Source organism: Mastomys coucha, unplaced genomic scaffold, assembly GCF_008632895.1.
Source record: "Mastomys coucha isolate ucsf_1 unplaced genomic scaffold, UCSF_Mcou_1 pScaffold8, whole genome shotgun sequence".
NCBI lineage: Eukaryota > Metazoa > Chordata > Mammalia > Rodentia > Muridae > Mastomys > Mastomys coucha.
In genome coordinates this window covers 42,554,542-42,572,523 of record NW_022196914.1, presented here as the reverse complement: position 1 = coordinate 42,572,523, position 17,982 = coordinate 42,554,542, and the positions used below count along the sequence as shown (strand labels likewise).

At 39.4% G+C, this 17,982-nt stretch overlaps 1 protein-coding gene across 4 annotated transcripts in view; it reads left to right on the top strand.

Moving 5' to 3' along the window:
• Nucleotides 1–17,982, top strand: part of Adgrv1 (adhesion G protein-coupled receptor V1) — a 543,529-nt gene that overhangs the window by 31,632 nt on the left and 493,915 nt on the right. For all 4 annotated transcript variants that reach the window (XM_031360570.1, XM_031360571.1, XM_031360569.1 and 1 more), the window contains exons 2-9: nt 4,518–4,699; nt 7,047–7,196; nt 7,542–7,637; nt 10,224–10,328; nt 11,957–12,070; nt 14,200–14,765; nt 15,032–15,302; nt 15,638–15,967. In XM_031360570.1, the coding sequence (XP_031216430.1) occupies nt 4,520–4,699; nt 7,047–7,196; nt 7,542–7,637; nt 10,224–10,328; nt 11,957–12,070; nt 14,200–14,765; nt 15,032–15,302; nt 15,638–15,967 (1,812 nt within the window). In that variant the 5' untranslated portion in view covers nt 4,518–4,519. The remainder of the gene's footprint in view (nt 1–4,517; nt 4,700–7,046; nt 7,197–7,541; nt 7,638–10,223; nt 10,329–11,956; nt 12,071–14,199; nt 14,766–15,031; nt 15,303–15,637; nt 15,968–17,982) is intronic.

The window sequence follows — 17,982 nt, the reverse complement described above, 5'->3', positions numbered from 1 at the left end:
GTGCCAACTGTATGTATGGAGGGAAAGGAGCATGCCAACTGTATGTATGGAGGGAAAGGAACATGTCAGCTCTATGGAGGGAAAGAAGCATGTCAACGAGGCTAAAATTAGCTTCTTACAATTGTGACAGAGTATAAATTCCATATTTTCTGGTCTTTGCACATATGTTGTTGAAAATTCATTTTAATTTTCTGCCTCAGAAATTATTTTTTATTTTTAACTCAATAAATTGCATCTTTCATGTATTTGTTAGCCATTTCTTTATAACAAATCTCTAATACTATATTTTTAATTTATTTAATTTCCCCCAACATAATAGCCCTGTTGATTATTTGAAAATTTCATAGAATGCATTAAAGGGCATGTAAAAATTTTATCAGTATTAGTCATATTTAGAATAATGTCATTAAATAGTGTTTGGTTTGAGTTTAAGCAAAAAGGGAATTTTTAAATTTTTAGGATGATAGCAGAGAATGGTCTTAGTTACTCTAAAACACATAGCATCATGCTTTAGTGTACTTATGCCTGCTTGTAAATGAAGCTTCATTTTCATCACTTCTTTTCATCTCATCTATTCAAAGTTATTATTTATGAACATATCTATTCATCTTTGCCCCAGGCATCCAGAATACAGTTACCAACGATGTCACACAATTTGAAGCAACCCCAGTTATGCCTGCTTTTCCTTTTGCATAATCTCAAACCTCATTGATGTGGGACAATTTAAAATGAATTTCCTGAGGTAAACATGAAATCCAGGTGTTCTACTTGCCTGGGAGGCTGTGAGAACCCAGCATTTGAGTTCACTGGTCTCTACATGAAAGGATGCTGTTAAATATTTAAGGTATCGGTGGAACTGAGTGTCATAAATACCCTGAATGCTCATTAGAGTAAGAGGAGGAAAACCTTCAGAAGGTCATGGCAGTTTGGGTTGTTTTACATGACTTTCAAGTATTTGAATGGTTGGATACATTGGTCAGTCTCTTACTGCGAAGGGAACATGTAACTTCTAGGGATGTGTATAAGAGGCCAGGAGTCTAATCCTCCCTGTCTAGCGACAGAGCTGACTGACAGTGTGCCTTTCCTGTGCTAACCTGTCTGTGCCTTACTTCACATGAGGTCAGTGGCTGTTGAACCTCCATAGAGGTGTTATGGGAACCGCTTGCATTCATGTTTAAATAAAAAATAAAAAAATAATAAATAAATAAAGCACTCAGATAACATTGTATAAATAAATATTTGCTATTGCGGTTCCATTAGGTCATTACATTTTTTTCCCTTTAAGATGCATGGAATCTTAAACTACAGCACCAGAACAGGTAGAAAAAACAAAGGAGAAAGCGTGCGAGAAAATTCCCATCTGTGGCCTTGAAAAATTCAGGAGTTAACTTATAGCTACAGATGTGGGCTTTGACATGGCCCCACCGAGACCCGTTCCTCACAGTTTTGAGCAGTGTGTTTATAAGTGAACTCTGCAGTTGAGTTAAAGGAAATGAGGAGTATTATAAGTTGTGGATACCTGGGACTCAGCCTTGCTCTCCTGGGTCAGAATTTCCAAGTGAGAATTGGCTTTGTAAGGAGTGCAGGGGCTGACACGTAACCCGGGGCAGCTTTGAGAACTGCTCTGCGGGGTGTGTGGTGCCATCTCCTTATGCTGTCTTCTTATGTTCACCCTTTCCCACTGTGGCATTCAGATGACCGCTTGAGTTCTGCAGCTCAGGTTCTACGATAGCTCCTATTCGAGGACTGAGGTTGGTTTCTCTGAACATCATAGCAGACCTAAGTCGAGCTCTCCTTTCACCTCCTCACCCTCCCATTCCTTGGCATTTTTATTACCTCTCGGTCATTCCTTTCCCATAGTTTGTCAGAATTAGTGTGTGAAATCTTTCTGGCTTTTGAATCCACAAAAGATCTTCTCTACTTCACTGTATTTTAGAAACAGATGGGGGGGAAAAAAAAGCCAGGACCCTAACATGTCTGACCCTTGGTCTGTGTTTGTTCCCTGGACTCCATTTGAACTGTGTCTCCATTTGTGTGATTTTACAATTGAGAGACATGTGAGACATCACCAAACCGTGTGAAACTGTTTGTCAGCATACACTGGATGGGTATATTCCAATTAAACTTTAAGATATGTCAAGGAGTTATACATTTGGTACTCCTTACATGTAAAGTCATGGGTAGGCATGTAGAAATAGCACATGTGTACAATTTCATTGCTTTATGGCTAAGGACAGATAAAAGCAGTGTGACTCCTGGAGCAGGAATGTGCCTCTGCTTTGGGCACCATCCTATAGAATGCACAAATGTGTTATGTCCGTGTGGCTGGTCACATAGATCCATTGGAATCTTAATGATCTGTGAGATAAATTGCTCTCATTTTTAGAGGTACATCTACATTACAAAACAACAGTGCTTCCGAGGGGCCATGGCGGGGTCATGCTTTTCAAAAGCTCTTGAATCTCATGCTTTTAAGCAGGAACAGCATTTCTGTTCCATAAACACACAGATTGTAGTATGAAGAAAGAAATAGGAGTTTTGGAAAACGAACATGTTTGGCTGAATTTGCTTATTCTAAAGCAATGCTGACATTTTTCTAAGCAGTGTTAGTAGTTGCCAGGACTATACTGAGAAACCCTGCCTCAAAAAGCCAAAACAACAAAAAAGTCTTAGTAGTTTAGCCATTTAAAAAAAACATGAAAGAAATTTAAGCCTTGGAAATTAGCCACTTTAGGAGGATTGGAATTTTCAAATAATTGTTTTTAAAACTTAGGAAAAAGTCAAGGAAAATGTAGACATCAACCAAGAAATCAATTAATTTTAAAGTTGAATTCCAACTATTTAGTCTTAGCTGAGACTCACCAGCTTTGTTTGGGAAAGATGGACTTAGTTGCTTTTCCACAGTGCTGCTCAGGTTCTGCTTGGATGAAAGCGTAAGTTTCAGTAAGTTTAAAAAAACAACTATTTTCCATATTTTAATAAAATAATTTGTATTAATATGATAGCATGTAAAGTTTTGATACATTTATACATTGTATATACATTTATACATTATATAAGTCAGATCACAGATTTATCTTCCTTTATGCTTAAAGCACTCAAAATTCTAGCTTTTTAAAGTAGTACTTTTATTATCTGAGAATTTTATACGATGTGTTTGGATTGTCTTCACTCCTCGGCTCCTCCCACCTTCTCTCCCTTCCCTTCCCTACCCACCAAATTCATGGTTGGTTTCTTCCTTATGTTTCTCCACTGTGTGTTATCCCTACTGCTGCTGGATTGGAGCTTGCCCTGGAGCTCGGTTGACCTACCAGGGGTCACATCATTAAAGAAAACAGACTGTCCATCTCTTAACAGCTAGGAAATGTCATTAGCTCCTCCACTAACTGGGATTCCATGCTAACCTTGATGCTTTCATACTGGGATTTGGTCTGACTAGAGCTGAAGCAGGTATCATGAATGTCTTTGTAATCACAGAGAGTTCATCTGTACCTCTGGCCTGTTAGGTCTGAAAAATGCCGTGTACTCGAAGCTATGGACAAATGCCGTCTACTTGAAGCTATGGATAAATGCCGTCTATTCGAAGCTACCCACCACTTTTGACTGCTGCCCCCTAAACAGTCTCTCCTTCCCTTCTTTTCCAGGGGTCTGTGAACTTCATGGGGGTTGGGAGGTGTGATGTAAAGGTACCATGTGGGGCTGAGGACTCCAGTCTCTAAATGTTGACCAGTTGTCTGTCATCTGTTGCATGAGGAAGCTTTTTCTGATATAGGTTGAGGTCTGTAGTTATAGCAATAAGTCATTTGGGGTCATAAAATAGTTTTTTCCCCTACTCTGGCACATCAAGTCACTGCAGGACTAGGTGTATCCTCTCCCACTGAGGCCAGACAAGGTGGCTTAGTGAGAGGAACAGATTCCACCTGGCATGCAACAGATTCAGGGACAACCTTTGCTTCAGTTGCTGGAGGAACTGCATGAAGACCAATGTGTGGCGGCAGGGCTAGGTCCAGAGGAGAAAAGGAGGGAGACTGGGGGAAGGAGCCATGGGAGGAGAGGACTGTAGGGAGACTTGGGGAGGGAGCCATGAGAGGAGAAGTCTGTGAGGAGACTGGGGGAAGGAGCCATGTGAGGAGAGGTCTGTGAGGAGGTGGGCTGATGTTGGAATGTAAGGTGAGTAAATAAATTAATGAAAAAGAAAATAAATTTCATGAAGTTTACAATTATCATGATGAAGAGGATAAATGCAAAGAGGTAATTTTAAATAGTAAAAGAAAAACATAACAAGTTATGATTTTATAACTATCATCACACATTCAAGTTGGATATCTTAATATCTGATGTTTTTACATCTGTCTTAATCGCTTATTTTCTTACTTTTGGTTGTGAGCTTAGCCTTTAACGGCTGAGCCATCTCTCCAGCCCAATTGCTTATTTTCTTATTCTTTGTAATATTGATAACAAAACTGAGGAGAATAGATCAGCTAGCTTTATGACTTTGTTTTTTTTTCTCTCTCTAGGGATGACCTCTTCATTTTTATTAGTATATCTGTCAGCCTTGTTCATCTCTTTTGTATTTGGAGAAGCAGAAATAAGATTCACTGGACAGACAGAGTTTTTCGTTAATGAGACGAGTACCACAGTCATTCGTCTTGTCATCGAGAGGATAGGAGAGCCAGCAAATGTTACTGCCATTGTGTCGGTAAGAAATGACTGCAGCCATGTTTTTAATCAGATGCATGTGACACTTTTTAGTCTCAACAGAAACATTTTTAACTGTTTGGGGATCAGAGTCTGAGTTTCATTATGACAAATGAGCTGGAGAACGAGCTGTTGTATTTAAATCTGTTACTGATTCAGAGAATATTCCAGTGTCTCCATGGATGTCTGACAGGTACATTTTCAAGACAAAGGCTAATTATCTTAAATCATTTATATGTTTGCTTTCAAACAAAACTATTTTGTTTTGGGTAATTCAAGTCATAGAATCATAAGGTGACTTAGGTAAAAATACGTAATATTTAAAAGACAAATAACAGAAAAAAAGTCCACTCTAAGTTCGGTTTAGAGAGTCACTGTTGGAGAAATGAAGTATACTAACGTCATTAAGATTTATGTAGATTACATAAATTCTGTACTATATAAAGTTTAAAGTTTGGATGGGATGCTTTATCTTATGTATTTGTGTCTATTTTTACCCAGAAAGCAATGTCATATGGCCAATAAATAAATATATTTCTATATCTTAAAACTTTGGGACAAAAATACTGTGTATGTTTGTTGCTTGTTTATCCATCACATATGCATCTGTGCATACAGACATACACGTACTCTTCTGTGTGCAGAGCCAGGTCAATGTCAAGCAGCTTCTTCTCTGACTGCCTGTCTCTTACTGAAGGATGGGCAAGGATGGGCAAGAATGCCTCTGTTCTTACCAGGGACCCTCTGTACCACTCACCACACCTCAGCACTGAGTCACAGATGAGTGGTCTGCCCGCTGTGGGGAAGGCAGTTTATCAGCTAACCCAGCTTTTAGCTCTTCCAAAGTGATTTTTTTTTAAAGCAATAGGTTAAATTATTTATACAAATTTTGAAAAAAAAAAACCCAAAAGAAAACCTACCTATAAAATGAACCCAATGTTATAATTTTGTATATTTTAGTTTCTGCTCAATTTGACATATATTGATACATTTTGTGACTTTGTTTCTAGCTGTAGTGGACATTGCCTTTGACATTGTATTTGATGGCATTCACTGGTCTTTTCAGGTTTGACCTGGGAAATCATTGTATTCCAAACATTCCTCCATTGCTTCTCATTGATGTTGTTTCCAGGTTCTGCTGTCTATAGTGGATGTCATTCTGGATAACTGTTTATAGATATGACAATTTCCCTGTATTTTGAGTTTTTAGAGTAGATGAATGTGTTCTTATGTCTCTTTAGTTCATCTTTTCTGAATGATTGCCATTTTCCACAGCAAGTTATCCAAGCAGGTTTCCTGTGCTCCTCTCAACACTCTCCCACTCATCTTGATTTCTCAACCATTTAAAATTTATTTTTATATAAATGAGAACTAGACAATGACTAAACTTCCCCAAAATGTTATTTCTCATTTGTGCTGAGTAAATTTCCCCAGTGGCTAAATTATTAATTTTGAGCTCCAGTGAAGGAGATGTCAATTGTACAATGAACTGCTCCTTTATAATCTGTCTGCTATAAGATTATCGGCCTGCTGGGGGTTTTACTAGTCATGTTGCATCCACAGATTAAGATCTTTGGAAGGGTGATAATCATGAACACTTTGGGATGCTAAGACACTGGATCTATTTCAGTTGCTGTGGATAGTGGAAGAACAGCTGTAGGTTTTGGATAGAGGTGTTATTTTTCTAAAGTCACTGGGACAATCCTAGCACCTCCTAAGTTTTGCAGGCTGCTTCCCACCTCACTTTTGTAAGAGTTTTAACAATTTGTTCTGCTAGGCTGTAGTCCATACCAAATTGGGTAAGAGAAAGAGGAAAAAATTTAGAATTACTTTTCGATGAAATTCTTATTTTTATATGTGATTAACTTTGATTTCATTATATTAAGAAATATTTTGGATATAATGATTTATTTTTGTGATTTTCCTTGCTTTAAAAATATTTATTACATCTATCTATCTATCTATCTATCTATCTGTCTGTCTATCTATCTATCTATCTATCTATCTATCTATCTATCTATCTATCTATCTATCTATCTATCTGTGTGTGTCTATGGACACACAGGTAGAGGTCCAAGGGCAAGTTACAGACACTGGTCCTTCCTTTCTTCATGTGAGTCTGAAGTGGACCTCAAGTCATCAGCCTTGACTGCAAGAACATTGACCCCATCTTGCTGGTCCTGTGATATTTCTTCAAAAGATGAGCTGCCAAACATCGGTCTTTGGGAATCCTATTATAAATATCAGTGCCACTTAACCTGTAGCATTTCTCCTGCTTGCTCCCACAAGGGTCGGTTTCCCTTCTTAGCTCTTTGTTGAATGAGGATGTTCTGTTTCGCACTTGGCAGCTGAATGGAGAAGACACCGGTGACTTTTTTGATACATATGCTGCCGCATTTATCCCTGCCGGAGGAACGAACAGGACAGTGTACATAGCAGTTTGTGATGACGATCTTCCAGAGCCCGATGAAACTTTCACTTTTCACTTGACATTACAGGTAAGTTCTTCATTCCCCTCAACGTTGAGTTCATAAAACGCCTTCTAACACTTGAAAATCTATTTCGTTAGTGATAAGGCAAGGCATATACTTTGTGGTGGTTTCCGTAGATCTCTGTGACAGATGTACAGTAGTGTGGTTGAGGGTCTGTTTATAGACTGCTGTGTTCCTTACTAGTAGATACACCACTGAAGAAAATCTCTCTGTCCCCCAGAAGCTGTCAACAGCCTCTAGATTTTTAGACAGGGTTTATTTATCTTCTTAATAATTGAAGACAGAAATTCTGCTGAAAGGTTATTTTTTCTTCTAATATTTAATGTGTTAATTTGTTTGTTTTCACTTTAGAAACCCTCAGCAAATGTGAAACTTGGATGGCCAAGGGCTGCTTCCGTGACAATCCTATCAAATGACAATGCATTTGGAATTATTTCCTTTAGCACGGTATGGTTACAGTGAAGATTGTAATGGTTGCAAGATTCTGCTACATTCAGTTTTCTCTTGCCCTATTTTTCCTGGTGTTGGCTAGTGCTATTCTGTTGTGATTTTTAAATAAGGCTGGACACGAACTCTATAGCCACTCTGCATTCTGTGTATTTACACTTGTACACGGAAGGGGTTCTGACCCTTTCTGACCATTAACCAGTGTGTCACCCACTGCTTGGCCTCTCATGGGGATGTGTTTTTGGGCTCCCCCGTTTTAAATTTCAAATCCCACCTTAGGAAGTCTAGCCTGTTTTCCAGAAGCTTCTGTCCATTGGACATTCCATTTGGAGTGACTGTGAGGGGAGGGAACACGTGGAAAGAAAGCCCGCAGTAAACGTGAGATCAGTCTGCAGGTGTGGTAGCCCTTCCTGTTCAATCCTCAGACATTCTTATTAATTCACATTTCATGGAGGTTAAAGCTTGGATGCATCTCCTGAAATTCCGTTCAGGTTATTTCTTCTCTTTCATCAGGTTCTTGTTCTTCTAGCCCATCCAATTTTCAGAGGATTTCATTTTTAAAAACAAACACACAAGACAAGTCTCTTCCAGAGAGAAAATTTCCCAGCTGCATAAGCTAAAATTAAAGGTTGTCTTCAACACAACTGCATTTGGATACGAGTAGGAGGCTGTAATAATCTTTCTGATAGTCTTTTTGAGTTCAGTTGCTAATTGACATTTAAAAATCTGATACCACATGTTAGCATTCTGTATAACTCTACCCCGGCAGATACCTGGCAGCAGCCACGTATGCTCCTCCCCGTGGTTACCTGGCAACAGCCAGGTAGGCCTGGCCCTATAAAAGGGGCTGCTTGCCCCCTCCTCTCTCTCTTACTCCTGCTTCTCTCCCTTGCCTCTTCCAGCCTTGCTCCCCTTCTCGCCCCATTCCCTTCCCCCCTCTCTCCATGTGGTCATGGCCATTCCTTACTTCTCTATTCTCTCCTTCTCTCTGCCTTTCTCTGCCTCTATTACCCTCTTAACTCCCCTCCCCATGCCCTAAATAAACTCTGTTCTATACAATACCAGTGTGTGTCTGGTCCCTCAGGGGGAAGGGATGCCCTGGCATGGGCCTGCAGAGGAACCCTCTTCCCCCACACCCTGCCAGAACATAGAATGGGGAGAGAGGGGGAACAAGGTGGTAAGAGGAAAGGTGGAGAAGCAGGAGTAAGAGAGAGAGGAGGGGGCAAGCAGTCCCTTTTATAGGGCCAGGCCTACCTGGCCCTTGCCAGGTAACCATGGGGAGGAGCATACCTGGCTGCTGCCAGGTATCTGTGGGGGTGGAGTTTATACAGAATGCTAACACCACCGTCTCTAGTTTTTTATTCGCTTTCCATTTTGGAATACACCTGCACTTGTGTGCATTATATGCCACAGCTCTGTAAAGTCATCTTTAAGACAAGGCAAGCTCTAGATAAATATGGTCTTTATGCTTGAGTTCCCTTTTTAAGAGGGATGTTTTCCTAACTTAAATTTAGTAGATATTTGGTTATCTGACACTACTGTCATTCTTACATGTTAATTTCATAAATTAGGGATTCTTGAATGAAGAGATTATTACACGCGTTCTTCTACCTTTCCCCGTACCTTCATACCCACTTCCTCATTACCGCTGAGCCTCATAGCGATTTGTTTAAAAGTTGGCTCTCTTTTCTCTGACCGCCTCTGCCCTGTCTTTCCTCTCTTTCTTCTGACACCGTGCATCCCAGGCTGTGGGGATGAGTCCTAGTCTCTGGGGTTGGTCACAGTGCTACTAGGCCCTTTTGGACAGACTCCATATGAGCTCCGTGTCACAGAAGGTAAGCAATAGCTTGCCTCCAGCTCTAGCTTTTTAACAATTATATTGATAATGAACATGGCATTGGCAGAGTGGTAAGAGCCAACAGTATTTAATACTCTGCATGTGTCAGGAGGTAGGAAGAACTCTTGATAATTTAGTCACAAACCTTTGAGACAGCTAGCTCTCCTAGCCCCACTAATAGATGGTTCTGACATTGCACCCCCAGAGATGTCCACTGCTCTATACATGTCTGCACTCAATGCTTCCTTATCCTCCTCATGTACCCCGTGTTTCAGCCACCACCCATGGTGGCATGTCTCAACATGGAAGTTCTCCCTCTTTCTCCTCTTCTGGTTCTGAAAGTCATAACCACTGTGTGTCTTAAGTGGCCTTCTGCCTGATGCTGAGGCAGGTGTCCATGAGAAGTGGTCCTCATGAGCCACTGGCTTGCTCTGGATGCTTAGCTCATTTTTGTGACCTCCTGGGCTCTGTGAGCACTTATCATCTTTTAGCTGGGTAGCCTTCAAGATTCCTCAGAGCAGACGCTGGTAGGGCTGGGAAAACTTGTTTGATGCAGGCTTTGTTTTACTTTACACTGCTTTTCTACATTCTCATTTTAAAAAATCATCTATAGTATATTGACGCTAGGAATACACACTGTAAGAGTACAATATGAACTGATTTGCTGTGTTATTTAGCGTTTCTAGGGCCGTACTTTTATCACGTCCTCCCCCCCTCTGATTGATCAATGCCTTTGTTCTTCTCAATAGCCCTCATCAATCTCAGTGATTGAACCAAGGAACAGAAATGCATCGGTACCTCTTACTCTCATCAGGGAAAAAGGGACCTATGGAATGGTTACCGTGACTTTTGATGTAAGTTTACTTTGAAATAATTTTAAATAATACCATATCACATGACTGCAATTTAAAATATTATCAAAATATTCTAACACTGACTTAAAAATTACTTAAAGAAAGAGTCCTGCTTTTTATAATCTTTCGGTTAGTACAGAAGTACTCTCTTTGCTTCTTGTATGTACTGAGCTTACATTGAAACTTAATGAATCATTTTAGATATAGGATAATAATAACAATAAAATAGATGAATGGCATTAGTTATATAAAATTCCTGGAATCTTTATGATAATCATTTTTAAAGGTATACAATTAACACCTACAGGTTAATGAGGCTAATAAAGCATTACTTGATATGCTGGCTTCATCCATTTCCTCAGGACATCCCATAGATGGTCTAACAGCAGTTACCTCTATCACGGAGGCTCATGGATATTGTACAGTGTAGTGTGAATAATGCACACTGTAGGGAGGCATATTTTACTGCTTCCCACAATGATATCCTATGAGGTTCACACTGAAACTTTCAATTTACTTTTCTGCTCTGTAATGTCTTAAACATGACCTAAAATTTTAGAATGTTTGAAAGTTTTGATATATTCCTATTTTAGTGATTAACTGTACCATAAATGGGTTTGATATTTGGATTAATATAACATAATTTTGCTGTGACAGAGGAGATATTTATTATGGTTGTGCATGTCTAAATCAGTCGGTGCCTCTTTCACTGTATAAGAACACAAAGTAGGGATCCGGAGAGATGGCTCAGTGTGAGTAGCACATGGCATGCAAGCAGGAGCCTCTGCATTTGAATGTTCATAACCCATGGAAGGCCAGGTATGAAGTCCCAGTGCTCTACCGAGGAGGCAGGAGATGCTCTGGAAGCAAACAGACAGACTCTGTCTGAAACAAGGTGGAAGGCAAGGACCTGCACCAACCATGCCTGTATACGTGCACACAGGCAAGGATCAGCACTAAACATCCATGTATACATGTATATACACAGTTCACAAAGATTTAAAAAAAAAAGGAACATAAAATAACATAAGACAATAGATACAAAAACCCATATAGCATTCAACTAAAAATGCAGGATCCTCGCAGGTTTTGTACAGGAAACCTCCAGGGGGAGTTTGCTTTACAGTATTTATATTTAGTACCTAAGAGATAAGGCATGTGCTGCTGGCTGAACACTTTAGCGACTGAGATTGCTCATGCTCACCTCCTGCCTGAAAAGCAGACACTCTCTTGCTCATTTTAAAGATAAGAAAAATGCTACACAGTTGTCAGACAGCTTTCCCAAGGTCACATAGCCAGGGATGGAGCTCGAACCGTTTCTTCAGGGGGTTTACTTGTCTTTGATATCTTTCTCATGAAGATGTGTTTCTGCAGCCCCCCTCCCCCAGGTTTACTATAACAGTTAAAACCCCCAGATCTTAGAAAACACAACTTACTATAACTATAGTCCAGGTGTGTAATGACTTTACAGACCCTGACAATTATAAGGGTGAGGGTCTCTTAGACAAGCTCATATGTTTTATATGAAGTATCTTTATATTTTAAAACTTTGCTAGTAACATGAAAGTAATGTTTTTTTTTTCTTTTTAGATATTTTGTAACTAGTGGCACCATTTATTTCTTTGCAGGTATCAGGTGGTCCAAATCCCCCTGAGGAAGATTTGAATCCAGTGAGAGGAAATATCAGCTTTCCACCTGGCAGAGCAACCATAATTTACAACTTGACCATACTTGATGATGAGGTTGAGCACTTCTAAGTACATAGAAGAGGCAGGATCAGTGATGGAGACTTGGAGAGAACTATTTTTGAATATTGAATTGTATTTATTATTTTAAATTATTCAAGGGTGCAGAATTAATATGTTATGCCCATTCACACTTTAACCATGAGTAGCAAGCTATTATTTGGAGATGTAGCTTTACATACACTTACCTGATTTATTTCATAGTGAATTATGCTTACAGGGCAGGAGGTGTGGGAGGCACTTGCCTAACATGTTCAGACCTCTGGCTTACATCCTCAGTGTCTTGAACTAATTGTAATGTCGTATAAAGATTGAAGAATTTTAAGCATTTGCTTATTATTTTACACTAATCATTTAATATTTGAGCAGGGACATGAGTAATTATCTGGCAACCATGTTTTAATATAAGTTCAAGAAAAATCCTATTGCAATTGATACTTTTGTTTAGATTAAAATGCTTATTTATCAGTGCATGTGTGTTCATAAGCACATGCATTATACACATAGGTTCTGGGAATCAATTCCAGGTTATCATCTTATGTGGCATCTATATCTGATGAGCGATCATGCTACCTACTTTGTTTAGATATTTTTAGTTTCATAGTCACAGAGAAAATTTTATAGTTATATTTTATATATAGTCCACTTCAAATTTACAGATATGCCAGAGCTCAGTTGCAGAGCCAAATCTGAATAGTAATGCACAGAGATGTCTCTCATGAGCCCATAAGAAAAGCTTGCAAAGGAGTCCAGTATTGCTAAAGAAGAGAAAACAGGGAAACAGACAGAAACATGTACAAAAATTCCTACAAAAATTCTATAACCAAACCACAAACAACACTTAAAGGAGAAAATTCCTTAGAAACATTTGAACAGCAGATTTCTCTGGAACAACTTGAGACATTGATAGGCATAGATGACCTTGTTTTTCTAGGATGGGAAATCAACAAAGGCTTTCTCCTCAAAGTTCCCAGGACAGTAGTAGGTTTTGATCCAAGTAAGAGGAATTGGTTACTGACCTTGTAAATGGAAAAGATGTAATAGCATATTTTAGGATAAATGTCTTTGATATCTTTCTACTTATTGAGGCAAAATGATGTGGGCTTTTCCTTTATAAATTCATAAAATGACATAAAATTCATAAAAAGTGGAATTAACAGTGAATGCAGAGCTTGAACAGCAAGTCATAGTGGAGATTAGCCCCAGGACTTCCTTCCTTCCTTTTTTCTTTCTTTCTTTCTTTCTTTCTTTCTTTCTTTCTTTCTTTCTTTCTTTCTTTCTTTCTTTCTTTCAGGTTTATTTATTATTATATGTAAGTACACTGTAGCTGTCTTTAGACACACCAGAAGAGGGTGTTAGATCTCATTATAGATGGTTGTGAGCAACCATGTGGTTGCTGGGATTTGAACTCTAGACCTTTGGAAGAGTAGTCAGTGCTCTTAACCGCTGAGCCATCTCTCTAGCTCCGAGCCCCAGGATTTCTGTAAGCTATAACAAACTATCCTTTTCAGTAACGTTAGCGTGTTGTAGAGAAGTTATGTTCCTGGGCCATTCTCCTGAGAGCCATGGTGTTCTCTTATAAATCATAGAACTGACTCTAGAGTCAGCCATCACATTAATCTCTGATCTTCCTTCTATACTTCTCAATTGAATAAAAAATATTTCATCATTTTCTGGTACCTGTTACAGGATACAAGCAAACATTGTTAGAGATGTGAGAGCCATTCATATGCTGAAATTTAGCAACTGTTTGATATTTAGTATACTTTCCAGGTTCTAGGGTATTGTTAGACTTCGAATACTCTTTAGGACCCTACCAATGATCTGAAGTTGACAAGGATTTATTCACATTTGGACTGTGTTCTTTACACTTTTCCCAACTCTGATCAAGATTCAAAGAAACAAATATGCATCACTAATTCTTCACAGAATTACTTTATTATTTTTTACTTCCTATCTGCACTGAAAATCAATTAGCATTTGGAAGAGAACTTAGTGCCTGGAGTCTAAATGAGCCTCTTACTCTTCCCCTTACTTCAAGCTTTTCAGTTTCTACAAAACACTCAATATTTGGGCCTGTTTGTGGATATTTTAGGTAATGACGTTTTGCTTGCATCCTGTAACAGGTACCAGAAAATGATGAGCTGTTTTTGATTCAGCTGAGAAGTGTAGAAGGAGGAGCAGAGATTAATGCCTCTAGGAGTTCAGTTGAAATCATTGTGAAGAAAAATGACAGTCCTGTGAACTTCATGCAGAGCATTTACCTGGTTCCAGAGGACGACCACGTACTCACTATTCCAGTGGTTCGTGGGAAGGATAATGATGGAAATCTCATCGGATCTGACGAATCCCAAGTGTCCGTCAGATACAAAGTTATGACTAGGGATTCAACAGCACATGCCCAGCAAAACATTGACTTCATTGATCTTCAGCCGGATACTACTCTTGTCTTTCCTCCTTTTGTTCATGAATCACACCTGAAATTTCAGATAATTGACGACCTCATACCAGAGATAGCCGAGTCATTTCACATTACCTTACTAAAGAACACCTTGCAGGGAGATGCTGTGCTAATGGTCCCTTCTACGGTACAGGTCACCATTAAGCCAAATGACAAGCCGTATGGAGTTCTTTCATTCAATAGTATTTTGTTTGAAAGGCCAGTTATAATTGATGAAGATACAGAATCCAGGTATAGTTTACTTTAAACTTATAACCGTAATTATTTTATGGTAGTGATGCGATTTGATTTTTATGGTGTGGACAAAATGCTGAGCTGGTAGAATATATACCTTTTCCACTCTGACCGCTTCACTGATTTCTCTTTTAATGATAAGGTCTTAGGCTATATCCACATATGTGTATTTTTCATATTAAAAATAATGAATTTTGTTTGGGTCTCTGCTTTTTTTTTTTTTAAGTGTATGACATAACTCTGTACGTTATAAACAATTCTAGATTTGAAGAAATTACAGTGGTTAGAAATGGTGGCACACACGGGAATGTCTCTGTGAGCTGGGTGTTGACACGGAACAGCAGTGATCCCTCACCAGTGACTGCAGACATCAGCCCTGCTTCCGGGACTCTGCAGTTCGCACAAGGGCAGATGCTGGCCCCAATTGCTCTCGTGGTCTTTGACGATGATCTTCCAGAAGAAGCTGAGGCTTACCTACTTACAATCTTGCCTCACACCCTACAAGGAGGCGCTGAAGTGAGCGAGCCAGCACAGGTAGAGCCTTTGTTGTGCTTCACCCCGTCAACACTTATGTGACCACAAAAGAGCCGCGAGATTTAAGTGTACAGATCCATAGACCTGTACGCTTCTCCGTGCTAAGCCAGCCTTCCTCTACTGTCTTTAAGGCCAGACAAATATTTTATCATTTAAAAAGTTTCAAAACTTCTATTTCCTGAAAAGTTTCCAAACTGTTGGGTTGCTTTTCCACTTTTTCAGACACAAAGTGATCTCGTAAGACACGGTGGGTGCATAAATAAATAATAATCGGAAGAGTCTGGGCCACCCCAGTTATACAGCTCCCCCTCTTTACCTCTCTCTTCCATTTGCAGCTCCTGTTCTACATTCAGGACAGCGATGATGTTTATGGAGAGATAGCCTTTTTTCCTGTGGAAAGCCAGAAGATTGAAAGCAGCCCTAGTGAGCGATCCTTATCCTTGAGTTTTACGAGACGTGGGGGAAGTAAAGGAGATGTGAAGGTGATTTATTCTGCACTTTATATTCCTGCTGGAGCTGTGGACCCCTTGAGAGCAAAAGATGGCATCTTAAATACATCCAGGAGAAGCAGCCTATTATTCCCAGAACATACCCATCAAGTCACCACAAAATTACCAATAAGGAATGATGCATTCCTCCAGAATGGGGCCCACTTCCTAGTGCAGGTATTATAATGATTAAAATAATCTCAACTTTGGTTAAACTACAACAGTCTATGGAAAATAGCTAACAGTTATTTTGTTTGTATTTATAATTTATATTCTCTTTGTTACTTGAAATTACTTAAGGATGGTGTACTTATATGCACCTGTAATCCAGTACTCAGGAGACTAAGACAAGAGAACATGAGCTGTAGGCTAGCCTGGACTACATACTGAAATTGTTGGAAACTGAGTGTTCCTTAAGGGAGAACACTTTCTCCTATGACATATTAGGACTCTGCTGAAATAAATGTTTTAGCCAGGTGGTACTAGAGGTAACACCAGATATGGAATGCAAGTGGACTGTAGTGGGTGATGTAGAGTGACAGAACAGACTGGTGAACAAGGCCACATAGATGCGCCATAGCTGTGGCTTGGCTTGGAAAATATGACAATGGGATTTATGAAATTAAATCTTTCCCACAGCATTGTTATGGGAGGTTGTTTCTTCATTACGTGTGGATCACATCCCTGGGTCTCCCACTGTGAAAAGCCGAGCCTCATACTCTTCCATTTTGTCATCCTTCCTTTTCAACATCTATCCGTAACCACAATATTTTTATATTATAATTTAAAATGGATGTACCCACTTGGGAAATATCTCCATTTTCCACACATTTGATATTGACTGGATCTTAGGTTAAAAAGCAATGAAGCTGCTTGTCAAATTTTGATGATATAAAGAAATTTGATACAGAATTAGATAATGGGAATTGTAAATTTAAAAATCATACCTTAAGTTAAGCACGGTGGGACGTGCCTTTAATATGAGCATTTGGGAGGAAGAAGCAGGCAGATCTGTGTTTGTGGACAGCCTGATCTACATAGCAAGTTCTAGGCTATCCAGGCCTACGAGGTGAGACCTTGTCACAAAAGAACAAAACAAAGCCGGGCAGTAGTGGTGCACGCCTTTAATCCCAGCACTTGGGAGGCAGAGGCAGGAGGATTTCTGAGTTTGAGGCCAGCCTGGTCTACAGAGTGAGTTCCAGGACAGCCAGGGCAACACAGAGAAACCCTGTCTCAAAAAAAAAAAAAAAAAAAAAAAAAAAAAAAAAAAAAAAAAAAACAAAAAACAAAAAAAAACCAAAAACCAAACAAACAAAAAAACAAAAACGAAACATAATTAAAAAAACCTTAAATATTACTTTAGCACACATTGTGCCACCCACATTGTATACCAAGTGAAATACCATTTTCCATTACTCTTTGGGTTTCATGCTGCTGTAAGGAGTTTTGCATTTTTACCTAGGCCTTGTAAAAGGAATGACATACTCTTTCTAGCCTGGATAGAAGACACACACTCCAGGTGTTTTATTTATGAGCGGTAAGCCTCGACTGGCTAGGCTTTGGGCTATTTTAACTTACATCCCAGCTCTATGTCCCTTGTTACTTGCTCTTTCTCCTGGCCGTGTGCTCATGATTCATCTCCTCTCATGGCGGTCTCTTCCTCTCCTGTTCTCCTCTTTTTTCCCCTGGTCTTTTCCAGAGACTTGACCTACTTTTCTCAACTACTCAAACACAGTGAGCCTTTTATTGACCTATTAATTTGGGGGAAAAGGTTTGCACAGCAAAAGGTGGTGTACATGAAAACTTGCTCCTCTTGGGGCAACCAGATCAAGGCATAGAATTTAGCATTTGAATGAATAGCAGCCCCAGACCAACCCCAACAGGTTAATTTCATGGGTTGTGATGGCTGTCTCCAAGTTCTCCATTTCTGTTGAGGCAATATTCCATGGGCTATGGTAGCTAGCTCTCTCTCTGGAGATTCTGACCATTGTCCTTTTCTCTGCCGTGCTTGTTCTTAGATAATATTCCCCATTAAAATTTGAGATCAATTGTAATAACTATTGTCTTTCTATCATCTCCTGGGTGGGAAGATTTTAATGAACTCCGGGGTTTTCTTAGCTCCTGGCCTCCCCGTTTTGGATCATGTTTTATTTTTGCTGTAATGGATTTCTTTCTTTCTTTCTTTCTTTCTT